Source organism: Pipistrellus kuhlii, unplaced genomic scaffold (assembly GCF_014108245.1).
Source record: "Pipistrellus kuhlii isolate mPipKuh1 unplaced genomic scaffold, mPipKuh1.p scaffold_m20_p_14, whole genome shotgun sequence".
Classification (NCBI taxonomy): Eukaryota; Metazoa; Chordata; class Mammalia; order Chiroptera; family Vespertilionidae; genus Pipistrellus; species Pipistrellus kuhlii.
The window spans coordinates 30,562,276-30,585,042 of NW_023425449.1; the positions used below are offsets into that span (position 1 = coordinate 30,562,276).

At 39.1% G+C, this 22,767-nt stretch overlaps 1 protein-coding gene across 1 annotated transcript; it reads right to left on the reverse strand.

Moving 5' to 3' along the window:
* Positions 1–928: 928 nt before the first annotated feature.
* Positions 929–3,049, reverse strand: CRH (corticotropin releasing hormone). The gene is made up of 2 exons (XM_036437088.2): positions 2,764–3,049; positions 929–1,990 (listed from the first exon to the last, which is right to left on the reverse strand). Exon 2 carries the CDS (start codon positions 1,978–1,980, stop codon positions 1,402–1,404), a length of 579 nt encoding a protein of 192 aa, XP_036292981.1. The 5' UTR covers positions 1,981–1,990; positions 2,764–3,049; the 3' UTR covers positions 929–1,401.
* Positions 3,050–22,767: the final 19,718 nt, after the last annotated feature.

Consider the following 22,767-nt stretch of genomic DNA (forward strand, 5'->3'; position numbering starts at 1 on the left):
TATTTAAGTAGGCATTGGAAAAGAGCTTAGAAAAATTATTTATGATAGCAAAATAATGGCTGAATAATGTATGAGACTTTCTCATAGAAAAAAAAAAGAGAGAGAGAAATTTGGCTCTATAGTTTGTAAAAGTGCCCTTCCTCAACCATTCTCCTCTTTCCCTTTCCTCCTTCCTCAACTCTCCCCAATTAGTTTACATCTTATAGTTAATCATGGCTAAATGTTATTTCCATTATGAGTAGACTTTCCATGTCTAGAATTAACAAGTCTTAGACTGGAAGCAACTTCTCAAATTTTTAACTCAGTCTTAGAAGAATAATCTGAGGTACAGAGATGAATCCAGGGAGACTGCAGAATCTGTGTTAGCCATGGCTTATCTTTGTATTTATAGTAGAAAAAAAATGCAAGAGATTTTGTCTTTACTTGTTTCTAAGTAAGTGTGGAGGAGTCCAATAGCTGAGACTATTTCTACTACTATTATTGAAAAGAAAAAGTAGTTAGGATTACCTTTGCAGCATTTATTAAAAACACTTGAGGTCCAGTGCATGACATTCATGCACTGGGGTGGGGGTGGGGGAGGAAATATCCCTCAGCCCAGCCTGCTCCCTCTCACAGACTGGGACCCATCAAGGGATGTCCACATCCACCTGCTGGCAGTTAAATACCCCACCCCCCCCCCCCAGAGGGGTCCTTAGCACTTGTGCGGAGGTGGAAGAGGCTGCTCGCCTGCTGTGAGCCTGGCTTCTGGCTTAGTAGCACTCCCCCTGTGGGAGCACACTGACCACCAGGGGGCAGCTCCTGTGCTGAGTGTCTGCCCCCTGGTGGTCAGTGTGCATCATAAGCAACAGGTCCTTCTGCAGTTTGGTCAATTTGCATATTAGCCTTTTATTATATAAGATAACTATTGAACATTCTCTTACACAAACAAATTGACCAGGGATTGTAAGGATGTTTTATTACTGAAACATTTACAAGAAAAAGTTGATTTCAAAGAGCTTACATGATTTCTCTCACCCACCAAAGAGAATGACATTCTATTTGATTCAGACCACAGCAAAATCATATTGGTGATTTCTGTCTTCTTCTTCAAAACGTTTCCTCCTGGGTCTATACTCTTTTAAACACATTAAAGACACCTGGAAATGGAAACTAAAAGTAGACAATACAAATACTATTTTGTCGCTATTACTTCACATGAATACACTTTGTGCATTCTAATTAAGGAGAACAGGCGCTCTTGCTATACATCCTCTACGTATCAAGCTATATAAAAATAAACAAATGGTATCAGAGCCACACTATGGTACAGAATACTGTATTATTATTTTTTATTTTTATTTTTGTGCTAAATGCGGAACCACTTTGGCCAAACGCAGAATCGCTTTGGCCAAACGCACCGTTTCATTTCCCAACAAAATCCATCAGTTTCCTGTTGCTTTCAGCTTGCTGTGCTAACTGCTCAGCCTTGGCCATTTTCAAGACTTCTCGGAGGATGTGGAAGGTGAGATCCAGTGAGGTGGTAGTTTCCCCGGATCGCCTCTCCCTTTCCGGGGCCTCCTGTGGACCGCGGAGGGCGCTCTCAGCACCACGCTCAGGGGGACCCGCAGGTCTCTCGAGCGGGCGCCGGGGAAGCGACCGCAGCTGCCTCAACGCGCGGAAAAAGTTGGTGGCTACCTCTTGAGGGGAAAGGTGGCTGCTGCTGCGGCCGGCGAGGGGCGAGGAGGCTGACCAGAGGGGAGCAGCGGGGCTCTTATTGAGGCTACCTTGGCGGAAGAAGTATTCTTCCCCCAGGATGAGCGGGACCTGCCGAACTGGAAGGACCTGCGTCGGCGGCGGCTGGAAGAAATCTAGGGGCTGGGGAAGTTGTGGGGCCTGTCGGGCGCCTGGGACGGGCCCCCTGATGAGGAGAGCCCTGCATGGCGGGCAGGGCAGGAGAGCCACGAGCAGGACGCCCGCGGTCACCAGCAGCGGCAGTCTCATGTTAGAGGCACTAGAAGAAGGAAAGAGAGAAAGAGTTGGTCACAGTTTAGCGCAACTGGGAGGTGCGCTGTGTGTGTGTGTGTGTGTGTGTGTGTGTGTGTGTGTGTGTGTGTGTGGCGGGGGGTGGGGGGTGGGGGGATCGTCTTCCCACCGGACTCGCAGACCTGGCTGGGCTCGGGCGGGCGCTGTCCGCAGTGCTGAAGCTCCCGAAGTAGGACTTACAGAGCTGGAGTGAAAAGGGGAGCAGGAAAAACGAACGCCTGCGGGGTTAGGCACCAAAGCTCAGCCCCTCGCCTCGCCAGGCTGGAATGGCCCCTCTCCTTCCGAAACCCCCAAAGGGACAGTCCCCGAATCCCCTTCCTAACGATCTCTAAAACTGATTTCCCGAGCTCTAGAAAGGATCTACAAATTGAAGACCTCAGCCGCTCTTAACTCCTACTCCCTTTCAGATGTTTCAGCCTTTCCCTCCAAATTAAAAGCTGCGCCTGGTCCTCCTCCTCATCATCCATCCCTGCTCCAGCGCCCTTCTTTCGGGGATCGGGATCCATGGGGTGCTCCTCCACACAGCCAGAAAGGAATAATTGGAAGTTCGGGTAAGGATAAGTAGCCGTCTAAGTTTGCTTTTGCCACATCCCAGCTACTATCGGGATCTTCAGGCAGTCAGCAAACACACACACACACACACACACACACACACCACTGGAAGGGCAAGGGCAGGGGCAGGGCTCTGCAGCGCGCACCGTGGCAGCTCAGGCAGTGCAAAGTTTCCGTCTAGGTTCCTACCTTCTGAGGCAGCTGCTGCAGATTAATGTCTCCCGGCTTCTTCAGGGGTTTTCTTTCTCTCTCCTTTGTTTCCCCTGTGGGTTTTTTCTCCCCTCTTCTCTTCCTCTTCAGTCTCTCAACGGACTTGGGCTCTGAGTTTCTCCACACCAGAGCCTGGAGTGGGATTTTATAGCGTCGACCCTCTTCTGAAATCACGCAGCATTTGCCTAATAAGCTGACGCTCTCTTGACAGCTCGATTGCGTGCTGCCTCTGCTCCTGCATAAATCATTGGGCCCTGCCAGGAAACCAGGGGCAGAATTTTTGCTATCTCAACACTGAATCTCACATCCAATTATATCAACAGATATTTATCGCCTCCTTGGTGACGTCAACCAGCCCTAAAATGGAAGAGCTTCTTATGACTTGTCCATTGACAAAAATTCTTGAATGAAATTTCTCAAGCGTGAAAACATATTGACCTTTTACTAGGAAAGGCCAATTTAAGGATCAGAAAAAGAGACATAGAATGGGAGGGGGAAGGAAGGGAGAGGTGGGGGAAAGAGAAGTCTATCAATGCACAGTCCTGCAGGGAAAGCAGCAACCACTTAACTTCTCTGACCAGTTGTCTTGTGCAATACCTCTATATCTGAAAATATTCCTTTGCTAAGAGACAAAGTATCCCATGGCCTTCCTGCCTGGATAAGAATGAAGAACAAGAAGATGAGAGTGTAGAGGCACTCAGCTTTTAAGCCTCTGTTTGCTTTTTCCTCCTAAGAACAGGTAATGGAATTATAAGTCTGTAGAGGCAAAACCAATAATACCAGTAAGTCTCTTAAAATGCAGGTCAAGCTTTTTAAATGATGGCAAGAGCTACTCCCATGATGAAGGGGAACAAACCGGGGCCAGTCTGGGGTGCAGCAAAGATTTTAAGTTTTTCCAGAAGCTTACTGTTCCTCCTTTGTCTCCTCTCTCAGTAATTGAGGCCTTTTTAAATTACCAAATTAGAGAAAGGACCAGTACGAGGTGCTTGAGTTAAACAATCTTTATTTAATTGCAAGCCCAATGAGAAAAGCATCAATTAACTTCCTATTCTATATTAAAAAAGGTTTAAACTGCTTGATAACAGGGCATGTTTGCACTGATGCCTACTGAGCCTGTTAAAAGGTAAATTCATTCATTTTACTTACAAATACTATGATAATATCCATATCAAGGGTACCCAGGTTATGTTTAATTAATCATTTCTTTTTCCAAATTCAAATGTGCTCCACAGGAGCCTGTTAAATAAATGTTCTCTGACACTACCACAGAATGGAATGACTATAAACCCACACTCACATTTGGAATTAAATTGATATCATTATCTAGGTGGGAGGCAGTTATCTCTAATAGTGCAATTCAAAAATGCAGTGTCAAATTCTGATATCTATGATTCAATTCACTTTCTAGATAACCATCAGAGTTGTTTATCAGAAATTTCCTCATTTCATTTCCGGTACCTCTGCTGCTTCCTTTGTAGCTAACATGACAAATGATGCAATGCACATTTCAACTCCCATTTTGGCTCTATGCCAATCTACAACTGCTATTAGAAATAAAAGGAAGGTAAAAAGAGAAATTCTGGCAGTTTCCAGAGAAATCAGCCCATAGTCGGATCATTGCACTAAGGAACATGATTATAGATAGATAGATAGATAGATAGATAGATAGATAGATAGATAGATAGAATATTGATTTCAGAGAGGCAGGGAGAGGAAGGGAGAGATAGAAACATCGATGGTGAGAAATAATCATTGATTGGCTACCTCTTGCATGCCCCTTACAAGCCTGCAACCTAGGCATATGCCTTAACCAAGAATCAAGGTTCTTGTGACCTCTTGGTTCCTGGCTGGACACTCAACTGCTGAGCCACACCTGGCTGGGCTGGAATGCAGTTTTGACATGAGAGAACAGAGAAGTAAATGTGTGTCCATGAAAGATGTGAATTGTTAATAAAAGATTAGGATTATGAATAATAATTGAGATTTTAGAGAAAAGCTGTGTTTTATGTTGGTAGGGAGCATATAAAACCACAATTTTTGCTTCAAGTTGAAATGAATCTCAAGTTTTTTGCTGACTGTCTTTCATTAACCCTTCTCTGTCTGCATTGGCAAATATCAGCTTGGATGTCAATCTAGAGGTGGAAGTAGATTAGGAAGGGGAAGTTCAGATAAATGCATGTAGAAGAAGAATGAGGAAAGGGATAAGACTAGGGCATTAAGCTAGGGAGGCCTGGGAGGTTTCTCCAGAGAAGACACATGCTTTGGACTTATTTTATTGGGCCAGATGGAGGATGTTGTTTTAGTATTGCTCCCTCATCAATGTTGAGTCCTTGCAGTGAGGTTTTCCTAAAGTAGGTATAGTTGGTTAGGGACAAAGTAGCTCTGACTAAAAGTGAGGAACAAAAGCCCATATCCAGAGGAACAGGGACTGTGTAGAGTAGTTCCTACCTACAATTTATCCAAAAGATAGATCTCATCAAATTACTGAATGTGCACTTTAGAAATAACTTGAAGAGATCATTTGGTTTAAGTGAGAACCAGAAAAGTTAAAATGACTTACCTGAAGTTACTCAACTAGTTACTGGTAGTTCTTTTGACTACCAGCCTTTTGTAGCAGAGACACATGAACAAACTAAAGTGAGAAAATGAATTTAGGTAAAGTGTCATATTCACACACCAATGCTAAGGCGTCTTTTCTTAGAATTTCCTTATAATAGTAAATATTATCACATGTAAATCTCCCTAGGCATGAAAACACACGTAAGTTTCTGTATGTATATACTGCAATTTACCTTTAAGCTGAATCTTGTAATTATATCAATAGGTTTCAAAAGACATTGCCAACTTAATACGTTTACTTTGATTTTCCACATAGTTCACCTTGGAAAATAGAAATCTTTTGATAAAGTATAGAGTTATGTGCTTCTCAAAATAATTATACAGATGTGTGGCTGGAGATATAACATGTTGTAGAGGACTTACATGCACAGTAAGCTAAAGACCCAAGTCCATAAAAATCGCCACTGACTGATTTTTATCTTACATGTAGAAATAATTTTTTAAAAGGAGTCTTTGGAGAATCAATTTAAATAAAACATAATATAGAGTATGGCCAAAACTTAAAAAGATATGGCACAGCAATCCCATGAATAAAGAAATATCAGAAATAATAGGTAACTCCTGGACTTATTCCTGTTGTCTGCATCTCCTTGGCCTTTTGAGGAATACCCCAAAGTGTGCTTCAACTAGCAAAGTTCATAGCAAAGGCAATCTTCAAGTTGCTAACTGAAACATTTGTGTGTGTGTGTGTGTGTGTGTGTTTGTTTTAAATATATATTTTTATTCATTTCAGAGAGGAAGAGACAGGCAAAGAGAGATAGAAACATCAATGATGAGAGAGAATCATTGATTGGTTGCCTCCTGCATGCTTCACACTGAGGATCAAGCCTGCAACCCGGGCATGTCCCCTAACTGGTAATTGAACTGTGACCTCCTGATTTATAGGTTGACCCTCAGCCCCTGAGCCATGCCGGCTAGCACATTTGTTGAAATGAATCTACATCTTCAATGACTGTCCAGGTTGGACCAGTGGCCTGGTAACTGCTTGTAACTGTGCTTTAGATAGATAGATTAGTAAACTACCTTCTACTTCCATAGGAAGATCTCAAATAGCACAGATATCTAACTGCTTCACAGGTAACAGTAACTTCTAATAATCTCTTCTGATTATCAAAGCTATTCATCCTCCTTGTAAGAAACTTGGAAAAATTACAAAAGTATAAAGAATACAAAATTACTCAGATTCCAGATTCTAAAGATAAGCTCAAATAATATTTTATTGTTTCCCTTGAGAAATTTTCCTGAGCTCATTGATTTTTATCGATAGTAATTGAGGTAATACTGCTCCTAATTGTGAATCTCTACTAAAATACAAACAAACAAACAAACAACAACAAAAAACAAAACACCACAAATAAAAAACTCCTCTCTCATTTAAAAGAAAACTAATTGTTTGAAGAAATCTTTCTCAGATTCCTAGATTAGGTTTAGGACCCGTGTTCTATGTTCTCCTAACATCATGAATCATAAAGATCCCCCCCCCCTTTTTTTTTAAGATCACACTTTTAAATAATCACTGGTTCAATGTGTATCTTCCTTGCTGAAATGTAAACTGTGTAACAGAGATTTGATTGTATTTATAAACTATCATATCAGCCCCTAGCAAATGTTAGGTACCCAATAAACCTTTTGAATAAACTATAAAACTTTGTTGGATGAATGAAGTATAAAACAACCATCCATAAGTCTACTATCCAGAAATAACTAGATATTTTATAACAAAAATTTTATAACTTTTTTACACTTAAAATTATATTTCAAACATTTCCTATGTCTAAATACATCTAAATGAGATGTATTACAATTTCTATTCATTCCTCATTGTTGACCACCATCCTAATAACCGGTTTTAAAATTTCCTTTGCTATCTTACTTTTGCACCTTTAAGTAATATTCCCACAGAATAATTTCCTGATCTTTCAAATATAAATAATATCTGTTAATTCCCCAGATTACAAAAATTGGGGAATTGTTATAATCTGGGAAATAACCTACCACCTTCTCCCTTGCATGTCCACTCCTTTAAGCAAGTCCTCAGGACAAGGAGGTTCTGATCAGCAACAAGTAATCTTAGGAACAAAGCCTCAGGTCTGTTGACCACAGAGACAGAATTTTGGTCAAATTAGAGATAACATCTAGGCCTCAGTTGTGTTTCAGTTCCAGACCCAGAAAAGCAGCAAAACCAGAGGAAATGATACCATGGCTGACATCAGGACCAGATTCAATGACTAATGACCCCCTACCCTAGCACTGACCAATCAATAGAGACCACAACCTTGATTTTATATGCTTATTTTTATGAACCATCATATTAAAGGGCATAGGGAAAGCTGATGAATATTCTTTTAAGACCCTCCCCTAAAATATCTGCCTTTACTTAGAGATCCTTAAGACAAAGGACCTAGTGCACACTTTCTCTCCAGAGTATCCCAAGTGCCTTCTTTCCTCAGGCCCCTATCTTTGCTTTTTCCTAAGCTGTAAGGGTCCCCATGAAATTTGCAACCAGGGGAGCAGTGGGCAGCAGCAGCTCACTCCAGGAAAGCCCCCTGAACCTGTCTCCAAGGGCCCTTCTTTTGCCTCTGTAACTTGTTTCCTGAGTCCATGCAGCCCAACTGGCTTACTTTTGTCTCCCCAACATTCTTTGTAAAAGGCCAATGCAGTTCTTTGAGTAACCTAGTCTAATCTTTTCTTTGAGTGTGCTTTTGCTTTGCATGCTAAATAAACTTCCTCTTGTGCTAGAGTTCTTGGCTCTGAATTCTTTCTTTGCCAAACTCAAGAACTGAGAGCCAAAATCACTGGTAACAATCACCAATGGACCTCTATAGAATGAGTATTAAATGCCAGTTGTGATAGTAGCTATACAAGACAATGCTAGGGTCTCCTGTGGATTGCTCAAAGAGTCCAGGACACTACCTTTGGGCAACCACACTCCTATTCAGGGGTTTGTGGGGCAGGGCTTCCTTTCAGTTCCTCATCAGTCAATAAATATCTCAGCATCCAGAAATTATCATTGGGTAGTCTATATCCTTTCCTCTGTAAATGGCAAGGACTCTGTTAGCTGTCCCTTTATTTTTGCAGAAGTTAGGAAGTAATCTACCCTGAGGAGATGACTCAGAGCATTAGAAAAGGGGCATAGCTCTGTTTCTCTAACAAGCTTTTGTCTTGATAGACAAGATTGACCTTTCTGTTTACATCGTAATACATCAAATTTTCTGTTTTAGGCTCCAGATAATGAATGGAGGGCAGTGAGAGGATGTGTGTGAACTTTCTGTCAAGAAGAGCAATTTGCAGAAACTGATTCTCTTACAATAGTTGGTCATGAGAAAGAAATCCATCATCCAAGCATCCTGAATAGGTATTTATATTCATGAACATTTCTTAACTCTAAAGGACGATTCCCAAATAACTCTCCTAGAAATGTTACTTGTGTTACAAAGGGGTAAAAGGGTGAGTGTGGTGCGGTGTTAAACAAAGGTTAAACATTTTTTTTACTGTGAATTTTCTAGTGTTTTAAAATATTTTTTCTGCAGTGTAAATCCCCAAATTTTTCAAATTTTCCAGACTTATTTGATCACAGAACATGTTTACTGTGGGACCAGTTGGGAAATATAATAAGCCAAGGCATCTTATGAGAAGTCCAGCTATACTTCTTTTCTTTGCCATTCATATGAAAGAGCTATTGAGTCATTTACCACTTTTAGGAAAAACTTTTAAAATGACACTTTTTACCCTTGAAGAGATAGTTTCAAGCTCTACTTCTTTTCTTTGCCATTCATATCAAAGAGCTTTTGAGTCATTTACCACTTTTAGGAAAAACTTTTAAAATGACACTTTTTACCCTTGAAGAGATAGTTTCAAGGTATGAGAGACATCTATTTCCAGGGCTTCTGAGGATTACCCTGGAGTCACCTTACAGCAAGGAGCTGCTGAGCCCTCCCTCGTTACCCGAGAAATGGTCAGGTTTGTTTGCACACTTCCTCGTCAGGGGAAGGAGTTGGTCTCTACAGTAATTTAGTCCAGTGGAAATCTGTGGGCCCATCTTGCATAGGAGGACCATCTTTGGGGCGTGAAAAGGCAGAAGTGTTCTAGACAGAAATGATTGCAATGGGTGACCCTGGGTTTTTCATAAAGAATATTCAGTTACTCAAGAGACAGTAGGCAATAAGGGTTGCAGGGGTGAACAGAGATGTGGACTGCCAACCTTTAGGAGCTGTGGATTTCAAAGATGTTGCTACTGGCTGTAGGTTCAGACCTTTTGTGAACCTTACTGCAAGCTCTGTTTATCTCTGAGGCTTCTGTGATCCATCTGTGGGAAATGTGATGTCAACTATCATGATAAAAGCTACAGTTAATCTTCATGAGTATATTTATTTGTCTGTCTCCCAGTTTGTTGTGAGCTTACTTCCCACTTCTTTGTAGTCTGTAACTTCTATTAGTCTGCTTACACGTGATAAGTGTTTGTTGGTTGTTGGAGATTGACTATGTATTTGCTGAACTAAGAGAAAGACTATATCAATTGAAGGTGGTTTCATAATGGTGAGTCAATGAACTTTTGAAAGAATGGTTATATGAAACCAACCTATGGGAAAAAAGGATCCGTCTGATTTGCCACATTCACTGTACTCTTTTGCTTAAATTTTAGAAGTGACCTGAGCAAGAATGTTCCCAGGATAATGGAAAAGACTTAACAGCCTAAAGATGCAGCAAAGTTTAACACTTCTATTTATATAAAGTTAAATACATATTACTGTATATAACTTAATTTATTTTTATCTTATCGGCAACAACAATAATTGCAATGAAGGGATTTTATTTGAATGAAAAAATGCAATTAAATAATTTGATAGACTTCTTCTATAAAATAGTTATTCAGCTTTTTAAAACAGAATACCATATCTGATTCCTGTTTATGATAGAATTTGTTCTAATACATTATAAACTGATGAACCAAAAGATAGATATAGAGACAGTAAAGCAACAAGCAGACTGTCAAATTACAGCAGAGAGGGGAGGGAGATCTGGGGGAGATAATAGATCAACCAAAGGACTTGTATACATGCATATAAGTACAACCAATGGACATAAAACTCTGGGGAGGGAGGGTATGTATGGGAGGGAGGGGGGCAAAAAAATCAATAAAATATATTTTTTTAAAAAGACTTTGTTCTAATATATTTACTCAAAGACTTTGCTAAGAATAAAAATTATCAGTGTAGCCTTGCAAATAAAGTGTTACCTGGCTGCCTTTCCCAGTGGGGACACACTAGATTTCAAAGGATGGCAGTTGTCTAACTACCTTAGTTCTGTTTTGACATGATTCCTTACTAGCTAGGTGATCTTGGACAAGTTATTTAAGTTTCCCAAACTTGTTGCCTTATTTGTCAAAATATTATAAAATATCAGTTTCCTTTTTGTTCCTCTTAGGTTTGTGGGGGTTAAATGAGATAGTGAATTCAAGGCCTAAAATATAAGAAACATTCAATTAACATTAGTCACTGTTGTTGGGCTAGTAATATGGTTGTTGTTATGTTTGAAGGTATAGAGCCTAGTATTGTGCCCACTATTTATTAGGCTTACTGTATGTTTGTTAATGAAATAATGTGTAATCATTAATGTTTTTCTTTTAAAACCAGAGGTTTTTCAGTTATCCAGCTGATATTTTTAAATTTAATTAATGGACTTATTTCATAAGAGCAGTCTTAGGTTTACAGAAAAATTGATCAGAAAGTAGAAGCAGTTCCAATATAATATTTCTCCCCCTCACCTATCCTCTTCCTAGTTTTTCCCTCTATTAATATCTTACACTGGTGTGGGACACTTGTTATAATTGATGAGCCAGTGTTGGTGCAGTATTATTAGCTAAAATCCATAGTTTACATTAGGGTTCGCTCTGTTATACATTCTGTAAGTTTTGACAATGCATAATGTCATGTATTGACCCTGATAGTTTCACACAGAATCCAGGCCTAAAAATACCCTGTGCTCCAACTATTCATTTCTTTTTCCTTCCATTCCAACCCTTGGCAACCAGTTATCTTTTCACTGTCCCTATATTCCAGAATAAATTATAGTTGGAATTATACAAATTATTGCTTTTCTCAGACTGGCTTCTTTCATTTAGTAATACAATATGCATTTTAAGTTCCTTCCTGTCTCCCTATATTTTTACAGTACTTATGAATAACATCATTTTGACTTGGGAAGTATCTTTTGCCTGTTTCTCTACTTAGTAAATGTCTGCTTACTTAAGGATTATTTCTGTATTGAAACTTCTATCCTCCGTCTAAGTCTTTATTGATTTAACTGAAAATAGGTTACTCAAAAGGGAATTTTACATCCTTAATTTAAATTTCTAATTAAAAATAAAATACTTTTCTATGCTAAGATCAATAGGCCCCACTTCCCGTGGAAGCCTCTCTTGCCCCACAGGCTGCTATGGATCTATCAGATTGTCCAAGTGAGACCAGGATAACCACTGCCTTTAAGCTGGCGGAGAGTTCAATTTTCTCCACACCCCAAATGCTCCTAGACAACCTTACTATTGCTTCATTCTTAGCCTCTACTCTTAAGGCAGGCAATAGAAAATAATCATTCACCATACATTTAAAAATTTGACTTTTATTCATCTTGTCTGTCTCCCTGAATCAATCCTTGGAAGGCCCACCCTCCAACCTGAGAGAGGAGGCCAGAGAGCACAGGTACACTGCCTACCTGCCTTTCCTGAAGGCCAGCCCCCGATTGGCAGGCCTCTTCTGGACTTCATTTCCTTGATAATTTTATGTTCATTCTATTCCACAGAAAATTCTGAAATATAGTCTCTTCTGAAACTCTTCAGTTTTCTTTTACCTTAATGTTTGGACCTTTCAAATACTTATAAACAGGATATCTCTCCATTGGGCTAAATTCAGAAAATTCATAATTATATAATATATTTGGCTGCTTCAATGCTTTATTAAAAGCCATCTTCCTGGGTGCTTGAACTTCTCATAGGGATTTTTGCTGGGGAGATGGATAAGAGTAGGCTTTTCACCAAACCCCTTTGAGCTGGGTGATTTGGATTTCTCCAAAAGATCTGTTGTATTCATTCCGTTTCCATTTCTGTGTCTAATTGTGGGGGCGGCTCCTCATCATGGAGTGCAGTACCACTGGGACCTCCATTCCCATCTGCCCAGGTAGATTTCCCAGTTCAGGGCTAGGGGGTGAGACTGGTCTAAAGGTATACAGCATATAAAGAAGAGGACAGCTCAAAGCAGAGTCCTGTGTCTTTCCAAGTCACAATAATATCCCCAAAGCAATGTCAGAGCCCCTGAAACCGTGTCACCTTTTTGGGTCAACTCTGTACTTGACTAAGAATCAAGCTAAGATTAAACATAAGCAATGGCTGTAAATTGGGACTTTGGGGTTTTGATGAAATATAAAAATACCAACCTATGTTTGTATCTGTTGGGGTTTTATCAGCCATCTTCTGGGGTTTGCTGAAAGGGGCTGCACAGGTTCCTTGTTTATGCTCCTTCCAGAAACCCTACTGCCCTATTTCTAATCCTCACTAGAACCCTGCTAGGAAGTAGATATTATTATCCATGTTCCATAGTTGATGAAGCAGAGGTTCAGAATGGGCAAGTAACTTGGCTGATGTCTCCCAGTTGATATGTGGAAAGGTGCTGGGATCCCCAAAGAGTTCCTCTGTTCTCTCTCTCTCTCTCTTCTCATTGCACTCAGGTCCCCCAGGAGCTCTGAGAGGAGTGGGCAGCGTTACATGGTTGTGAAGGATCAGGTCCCATATTTACAGCATATTCCTGGGTTGTCTCTTCCATCAGCAGTAACCACAAGGTATGACATGGAAGAAAACCAACCATACTGTTTATGTTCAATAGAACACTAACTAAAATGTCTGGGCTGAATGAAAGTCCCTGAAAACGTGTCCAGGCATTATCCATAGCTATTTGCTGTTTGCTTTTGGTTTCTCCTCTTTAATTTTAATCCTCACACCTCTTTCGTGTACACCATGCTCAACATTACATTCCATCCATTCTTCACTGCCATTTCCAGGAGCAATTGGAACAATCTACTCACAACTGTGCTTATGTATTTCCTCAAAATAGATTCCAACCTCCCCAAATCACTGGGCCTTGAAAACCTGTGCACAGTTTCTCATTTTATAATGGATGATATAAATTGATGCTTATGCTTCACACCAGTTTCTATATTAATATTTGCTCTACGGAGTCCTGCTAATTAACATGTACCTTTCCTGAGATTTCAAATCATCTATCTGAAATGGGAAAGAGGCAGAAAGCAACTTGTAAATTCTGTGCATAATGAAGTGAGGAACAAGCTCACATAATGAAGGCAAACAATTATACAACATTTGCATGATTCTTTTTTTTTCTTGCAACATGAAACAAGACACAAGGAGCTGATTAGCATGCTGTCTTTGCTGAAAGCCTTGTTTCTTATTTCCCTACCATTTGGTAGAATTCTCAAAGCTACGGGCAGGTCATACTATTTAATTATATTATTCTAAGGACTGTCAGGCAGCCAAGATCAGACTGCCAAATTCAACCTGACACAAATGACTTCTGTTTCTGTGACTGTCTCCAGGGGTGTGTACCTCAGCTGATACACCTATGCCTTGAGTTAGGTTCCAATTCATGTTCTAACCACTGAACTCAACTGGCCATAAAGTACTAAAACAATTCTTACTAGTCCCCAAAATATTTACTGAACATCTTCTATGTCCCAGCCTCCGTAAAACCCCTGCTGCCTTTAGATGTTTACTGCCCACCAAGGAAGACATGTCAACAACAATAGCATTTGTAGTGAGTGCTCTGTGAGAACAGAGAAAGAAGTGTATCTGATGGGGACAGGAGGAAGGGTTTTGGAAGAACTTCATGGAGGGAGAAATACCTGAGATGAGATAGGTAGAAAAAGCTCCTGGTGTTCCAAGAATGCAGGTGGTTTCCTGTCATGTGTGAAGATGTGCAAAGAAGAAAGTGCTTGAAGGCAAAGCTAGGAAGGTCAATAAGTGCCAGCTCCTGAAGGACTCTGAACCTGAAACATGATCCTGGACTGATTGGAATCCACTGAGATTTTAAGCAAGGAGATGGCAAGGGAAGATTTGCATTTTAGAAAATACACTCAGGCTGGTTGGACTTGATGGAAAACATGTAAAATGATGATGATGATAAATACTTTTAGGTCCCTTCTGTGCACCAGGTACAATGCTGGACAAGACAAGAGCAGATGCACCAGTCAGAAATCTTCAGACGTATTCAGCTGGGATAAGTCCAAGGTGCTTGGGAAGCTATCAAACAGCATGGCTAAGACCCTGTCTCCCCAGATTTCCAATTCCAGATCAGTTATTTACCAGTTGTGACTGGGTAGGCAATAAAAAAACTTCTGTGCCTTAGTTTCTTATTCTGTGAAATGGGGATAATAATAGGACTCACTTCACAGTTATTGCTGTGAGGATTAAATGAGTTTTATGTAAAGTCCTTAATAAAACTTGAAGATCAGAGTACATTCTCTATAAGCTTTTATCATCTGAACTATGACAGGGGCTGAATATGGAAGCTATTGCCTCAAGAAATGTTAAATGCAAGAAAAGGCAGGATGTGAGGGAGAGGGGAAGTCCAAACCAATCTGATCATTTTGTCTGAAGCAATGGGGCAGACAATGAACATAGCAGGAGAGCAGTTTGGAATGAGAAAATGACAAGATTTATATGGGAAATATTAAGATTAAAGGACCTGGGAATAATCAGGTAGAAATATCTAAGCAACAGGTGTAAACAGGAGTGTGACCTCTGGAGAGAAGTCTGAGCAGGGTTGGGAAAACTGGAATCCTCAGAAAAAAGGTATAAAGCCATTGCTCAGAATGACCTATAAGGAGCAGTACGAAAAGACCAGGGAGGGAGCTAAGGAAAGCCAGGAATTAAGGGGTAGACAGAGATAAAAAGTCATTCAAAAGTGAGAATGAGAACCAAGAAAGAATGGCATCATGAAAGCAAAGGCATGGGAGGCAGGAAACTGCCAGCCTGCAAGCATCCCCTTCTCCCGACACACACACACACACACACACACACACACACACACCTCAAGATGAGCCTGTGGTCTGGTTCATATCTGATTACAATGACACTCAAACTATCTGAAGTAAAGGATAAGTTTTTCATTTTTGTTTTTTGTTCTTTTTTTTCAAACTTTGATACTTTGTAAAATGCAATGAAAATAAAATGCTTGAATACTTAAAAAGATATTCTAATATTCCCAGAAAGAATAAAAGTTATTGCATGAACAAAATTACCAATAGCCAGCAGTAAGAATTATTGTAAAATTAAAATCTGACTCTAAAATTCAAATAGATTATAAAATCTAATAAAACCACCAAGTAGTAAAATAAAGAGATATGAAAAAATAAAAGGTAAGACATACGGAGGATCAATCCAAGAGGTCGAACATCTAATCAAAAGAGTGACAGAAAGGAAACAAAAAGATAGAAATTAAAGGAATATCACAAAGGATTTTCCAAGATTCAAAAGACACAAAGGTACAAATTAAGATGCTAATTAAGTGTCCAAGACAATGAGTTACCTAAGTTACTTATATGCATATACATATAGACTCAGTATTATAAAAATTCAATACCTCAGAAATAAAGAGAAGATACTAAGAAGCTTTAGCAGGAAAGAGAGAAGTTTAAAAGTTAACTATAAAAAACAAGAACTCTGACCAGTTTCAAACATCTCTTCATTAGCTACACTGGATCTGAGAAGACAGTGGAGCAAAAGCCTTCAAAGTTCTGAATTAAAATGGTTGTCAATCTTGAATTTCATACTCAACTGAACAATCAAGGATAAGTGTGGAAAAGCCATTTTTAGAAAGGCATAAACTGAAAAATATTACATTTCACACTTGTAAGCAACACTATCTTGAAACTCCTATCTACTTGAGGTTATTTTTCTTCAAGTTTAATGTCCCCTCCTGGGCCTGGGACTTAGCAGTGCTGGATAAAACAAGCTCACTTACGTTTTTTCATGAGAGCTGGTCTCCAAAAATATACTAAGGCCTCCCTCCTCTGGTGGCTGGGACCAGCCAGGGCCAGAAGAACCAACCTGATAGGACATCCTAGGATACATATGGACTCCAATTCCCTTTATCCCCTTACCAGTGCTCTCCTATAATATACCCTGCACCTGAGTTTGTCCAAATACACCAAGGAGTTCTGGACTCATGCCATGGGTTTTCCTGAGATCATGAACTAACCCTGGTTCCAGAAGGGCATCTTGGGAAGTAAATTGCTCCTGCTGCCTGGTGTCATCTTTCTTTCACCAAATCATGTGAGTCTGGGCTGCCAGAATGGCACTGACATGATTATTTTAAGTGACTTTCAAACATTGAATATAGGACAAGTTCTAGGTTCAACATTGTGGACCCTTGACTTGTGCTGAATGTGTGAGCCCATGAGTTTGTCAACTCTTGCCCGGTTTTGTGTTTGGTACTGCCTCCAAGAGCAGCCCATGGTGGAAGGAGTCATCCTTCCTTTTGTGTGACCCTAAATGATGTCCTTTCCTGTCTCCAAAGCTATGCCTATGAGGGATAGACATCCCTTGTTGCCCATAAGGCTGCTCTTCTCATTCCTCCTACAGTCCTCTCCACTAGTGGTAATGAATGGAAGGTAGAATGAAGTTAACACTAAAATAAAAATCATTCCTTTCTAGGAATACAGTAAATACCACATAAAGATAAAAAGAGAGACAGAGTTCGAAGACATGCTGTTCTATATTTATGTTATAAAATTGTAAGTGGTAAATTTAACATAAGCAGGAAACAAATGATTGTTCACATTTTCCTGCATATTCTGGATAAGACTTGCACTTGTGGTCATCATCAATGAAATACAGCAACAACCTCTGAAAGAGTCATTAGAAGCCAATATTCATGAGGGGCATGATGGATGATGCAGCATCTTAAGTAAAAATAGAACCAGCATTCAATAAATGGTTATTTCAGAATTGCAGAAATAAAGATCTATATTGTTTCAATGCAGTAAGTTCTCAAGCAAGAGCTTGGCATTTTGAGTAATAATAGTATTGCTATTCCTTTCTCATGGTGGGAAATAGTCAGGAATAATGCATTTGACAATAAAGAACATGGGACAAGTCTTCATATACAATGCAAGTATCTCATCTTTATCCAATATTCTAAATTAGGTCCAATAAAAACACTATACTCCACATGAGTCCATGGATTTTGTAATATTTTTAAAAATCAAGTTATTTATGTTACTTGATAAAGAGGACCCACAAAAATTATTTGTCTGAGGTAGTCCTGTTTTTAGGAAATTATTGGAGGATCTGCTTTACCCCATAAGATAAAATTTTAAAAAATAAAAACAAAAATTAAAAACTAAAAGAAATATATTAAGTCTTGAGATCCAGAAAGTACAAAATTCAACCCAGAAAAGCAAAGACAAGTCTAAGAATAACAAATTGGAACATATAGAAGTCAACTACAGGAGAATGGAAGCTTCCTGGGGGGGAAAGAGGACTCGAGGAATAGCTAATATAATTTAAAAATTTTGAAATAAACAAATGACAAGAGCAAAATTGTGATAAAGAAAAAAAGTTCAATTAGAAACTCCAGGAAAAACAAAATGCTTTACATGAGGCAATGGAATCACTGTCTTCCACTTTACTCTACAGTACACCACATTTACTTAACCATTTAGGTAAACAGTTTACTGATTTTAAGCCTTTGAAAACAATCTATAAACAAAGCATGAGACACTTAATTATAATTATAAAACAGAATATAAATGTCACCAACTTTAGCAACATAGACATAAAAATTCAAATGATAGAAACTAGGAAGTGGGAAGCAGTGAAGAGGGGTGAACCGAAGGGAGGGGTGCCAATGGCCTCATCTTTTGAAGTGTGAAGTCAAGGATTGTAGCCTCACGATAAATTTAGAAATAAAACTGGTTAATTTTTGAAGTTACAAAGTTATGCCTTGAAGAAACTAAATATAGAGATAAGTCTATATTGGGAGGACAGGTATGAATGGTGGGAATAATAAAATAAATATTCATATATCAGAGCAGCAAATACAAGATACTGTCTAAAATTAAATTTGTCACTGAGGTGCACTGAAGGTAAGAAATTATTGTTTTTATTATATTTTATTTTAAAACTATATGCAGGTATTTCTTTAACAAAAAATAAATTTTAAATATTAACTGAAGTATGATAATTGGACAAGATGATTTCTAAGATTCCTTTCATATCTAAAATCCCAGGGAAGTGCTCCCAAAGCTTAGTCCACTCAGGAGGAATCTGAAAAATTTCCCTTCAGAAAGGCTGACTATCTGATCAGAAGCCAGTCCTTGCCCCTGGGAATCTCACAAGCATTATTTTAATAAATGTCAAATTTTCACTCCTGACCTTATTTTATCTTCGCAACAGCTCTATGAGGCAATTATTTTAATCTTCTGCATTTTAAAGATGAGATTCAATTAGGCTAAATTAATTGTCCTGAATGACAAGAGTTTTAAATTGCTACACTGTTTCCCCGAAAATAAGACAGTGTCTTATATAATTTTTTCTCCCAAAGTTGCACTAGGTCTTATTTTCAGGGGATGTCTTATCTTTCCATGTGCTAGGTCTTATTTTCGGAGGATGTCTTATTTTCGGGGAAACACGGTAGAATGCGATTGGATGCATGGCCTCCTCACTCTAAGTTTTTACTTACTCTTGTTGGGAAGAAAAAGAAAAGTCAGAAAATCCTCTGCCCCAGAGCCAATCCCCCAGTGAGATGTTTATATAAATGCCTTGTCCCGCTGTCATAGGTTCGCTCCTCTGGGAATCCCTTGGAAGAGGATGGCGACCTATAGCCTTCTTCTCTACTTGGGCTCATGAACATCAGTGATCTGTCAGCACTTTTAACCAAGGCTCTAAGGGCTCATCAAGAACCTGGAAAGATCCACTCTAAGTGACTGGCACCAACGTAGTGTGCAGCCTACCAAGGGCTCTGACAGTGATCATTTGGAACCCCAACTAGAGCCCTTTTCCTTATGTTTGACCCACCCTCATTCTTGACATCTTTTACAAGTCCCAAGACATAGGAGATACTACTGCATTTCTTGCTCATGCTGCAGTGGGGAGGATGTTTCCAGGGCAAGTGGCTGTCTGGAGTGGGGAACTCCAGGAAGATTCTAGATTAGATGCTGCTCTTGGCTGCTAGAAAGAAGCTCCCAATACCTGTCTTCATGGAGCTGGGACATTCAAGTTACCTGAGTCAGACTCCTGCTGTGCCACAGGGCAGCAGCGTTTCTAAAGAGGGCATGTTTTATGTTAATATAACAGCAAAGTCCTTGACCTGTGGAAACTCCATGAGAAACTGGAAAGAGCTTATACAAATTTCCTCTGAGATATTACTTATTCTATGTGGCTCTGACAACTTGGAAACTGCAGCCTTATAGCAGTGAAGTCACTGTGTTCCCCCCTCCCTACCCCCCGCTGCCACCATCTGATTCTTCCTCCTTCCTTTTCTTAGTGTCCTCCTTTCCCCTCCCCCCAAATTGGCTGCCCAGAGACAGAAGGTGCAGTACTCCCTCCATTTGGGCCAGAACAAAGTTGCCTCTCTAGATCTCCTTCTCCTTCTCCTTCCTGTTTTCTCTGAGTCACACTTAGGAGACAGGCCAGTTAACTTGATGACTAATGATATCAGATGCTATGTTCTGATGTATTGTTCCTCCCAGAAACATGTTTGCATTCTGCAGGAGGCCTTCAGTGCCTAAGTCTTGACAGATGGAGGAACATGTGTGTCCTGTGGAAGGTATACTGATGTAGTGGCACTTGAAAGCAAACAATTCAAAACTCCTCAATTTACCCCAATGAGGCAGATGCCAGAGCTGTTCTGGTACACACTATGGATGACATAGGCCACTTAAAGATCCTATTGTCAGCTATGCTGTACTGTAGTAATATAGAATATTTTTCTTTTGGCTCCTATGTATTTCTTAATTTTACGTTTTAATATTATGTCAATTTTATAGTCGGGTCTCCTTGGCCACAATAAGACACAATTTATCAAAATTCTACCATTTAGAAAAATAAATTCAGTTTATTGATAGTGGTCACCTCTCCACTACAAAGAAATAAGTGCACAAAGTCTTCTTGATATATGGACTTATGTTTTTAATTGATGTTTTTAAAAATATTCAAAAAAAAGACATAAGAGGAAAAAACTCAAAGCTCAAATTCAGACTTAAGAAACATAAAAAATAACAAAACCGTAGCAAAATAAATATGAGGAAAAGAGCTTACATATAAATCTTGTAGAATAATTTTTTATATTAAAATAGTATATTCTAAATGAAATAGGAACCAAATGTTTTAAATGAACACATAGGCTCTCTCTTTTAGTGGCTAGGACATATAAGCGTAGTCTAATAAATTTCTTAAATGAATATGCAATAAACTATTTATGATACTTTTTCCTGTCCTACTTAATTTATGGCTAATCCTAAACAATTAGAGAGGCATATGGCTAAATATTTAAAGAAACAAACATCCCAAATAAACAGAGGGTCCATTCTACCTGAAATGTGGACTCCCACTCCCCTTTAGATACATGACTATGGGCTGCTCAGCAATAGCTACAAACGGAAGCTACAGAAGGAATCCTATAGAATCCTGCAGTCTGAAAGTAAGGAAAAATGAAGGCCCCTTAAGATCTGGATAGCACAGTCATATGGTGGGGCCAGGAGAACTCCACAGGCACCTCTAATAACTTGAAAAGCAAATTTCAGTTTTCTACACATCGCATGATATTCTACCAAGTGGAGCCTTCTCCTGAAAATTTGAGAAATAAAATCTACATCTACTGCTAATTTTTTATGATGCCAACACCACTAAAATCCCTCACCCCACCTCCACCAACCCAAGCACCAAGATAAACCTTTTATAAAGCAAGCCTGGGTCTGCCCCAAAAGCCTATCATTTCACTAATGCTTAAAATATTTTATCAACATTCACAATGTTCAAAATCAGCCTGAAAAAAAAAATATATATATATTTATCATTTTCCAATTCTCAAAAATCTGACCTGTCACCAAAGTACTTCTAAAAATATCAGGACAATAATGATATCCTTTGTCATTTCCCTTCCAGCTTATGGCTGCATTACAGGAGTTGGATTTTCATTTATTTCTGAGAGTCCTCTCTGAACACAACACTCATTGTTTCATTGCTTCAAAATGTGGGACAGAATAGCCAACTTGGGAAGATGGCTGACTTTTTCTTCCACCTTTAAAGATAAGTTGTTCAGCAAAACATTCAGTTTCATTCATTTCCTGCCTGTCTTCATAAATCACATTTTTGAGTTGGAAGCATATTGGATCCTAAAAAACAAATGCTGACTGATAAGTATTTTGTTTTTTTACTTTCAGCAGCAGCATTATCAAGTACCTACTATGTGCCAGGAATATAAAGATGAATAAAATACTCTTTACGCCAGAACCAGTTTGGCTCAGTGGATAGAGCGTTGGCCTGCGGACTGAAAGGTCCCAGATTCGATTCCAGTCAAGGGCATGTACATTGGTTGTGGGCACATCCCCAGTAGGGGGTGTGCAAGAGGCAGCTGATCAATGATTCTCTCTCATCGATGTTTCTAGCTCTCTATCCCTCTCTCTTCCTCTCTGTAAAAAATCAATAAAATTTAAAAAAAAATACTCTTTGCCCTCAAATAGCTCATGGCTTACCAGGATAGACAGTTCTAATAACAAATAACATTATTAAACTGCAATAGAGCGATAAATTGTATTGTTGTTTGTATAAATATACAAGAATGAGAGCACCAATAAGGGAACAATAAATATTGTGTGGGGCATCAGAAAGGAAATGTAATGGGAAATCAAATGCTATTTTAGAGATAGACCTCAACAATCTCTTGTTGCTCAGAGATTGTTTCTTAATCTTGATATATCTGGGTTAGTTTTGTTTTTGTTTTTGTTTTTTGTCTTTTGTTTTTTTAACAGTTCTAGACAGTTTTTAGAAGCGTTTTGGGTAGAATTTAGAATACATTCTTGAGGGTAAGTAGTCTCCCATTTGTTCTTAGTGGTTCATTTTTGTGAGATGTCTATAATCATGGACAGAGAGAAGTAGCTACTTGTTGCTCTTTCAGAGCCCTGAATAGAAGGAATCCTGAACGTCAGATGTTTTACATGGATAATGTTTGTTACTCCAACAATGACAAATTCTATCTTTTGATTGGGCAAGATCTGCCAATTATATTGTCAACTATTATATCATCTATTACATTGTCAACTTGTTATCCCTTACTTTGACTGTAGATCTGGGAACAC

What these genes read in the sequence shown, in the direction of transcription:
- CRH (XM_036437088.2), bottom strand. Translation starts at nt 1,980, where the DNA reads ATGAGACTGCCGCTGCTGGTGACCGCGGGCGTCCTGCTCGTGGCTCTC.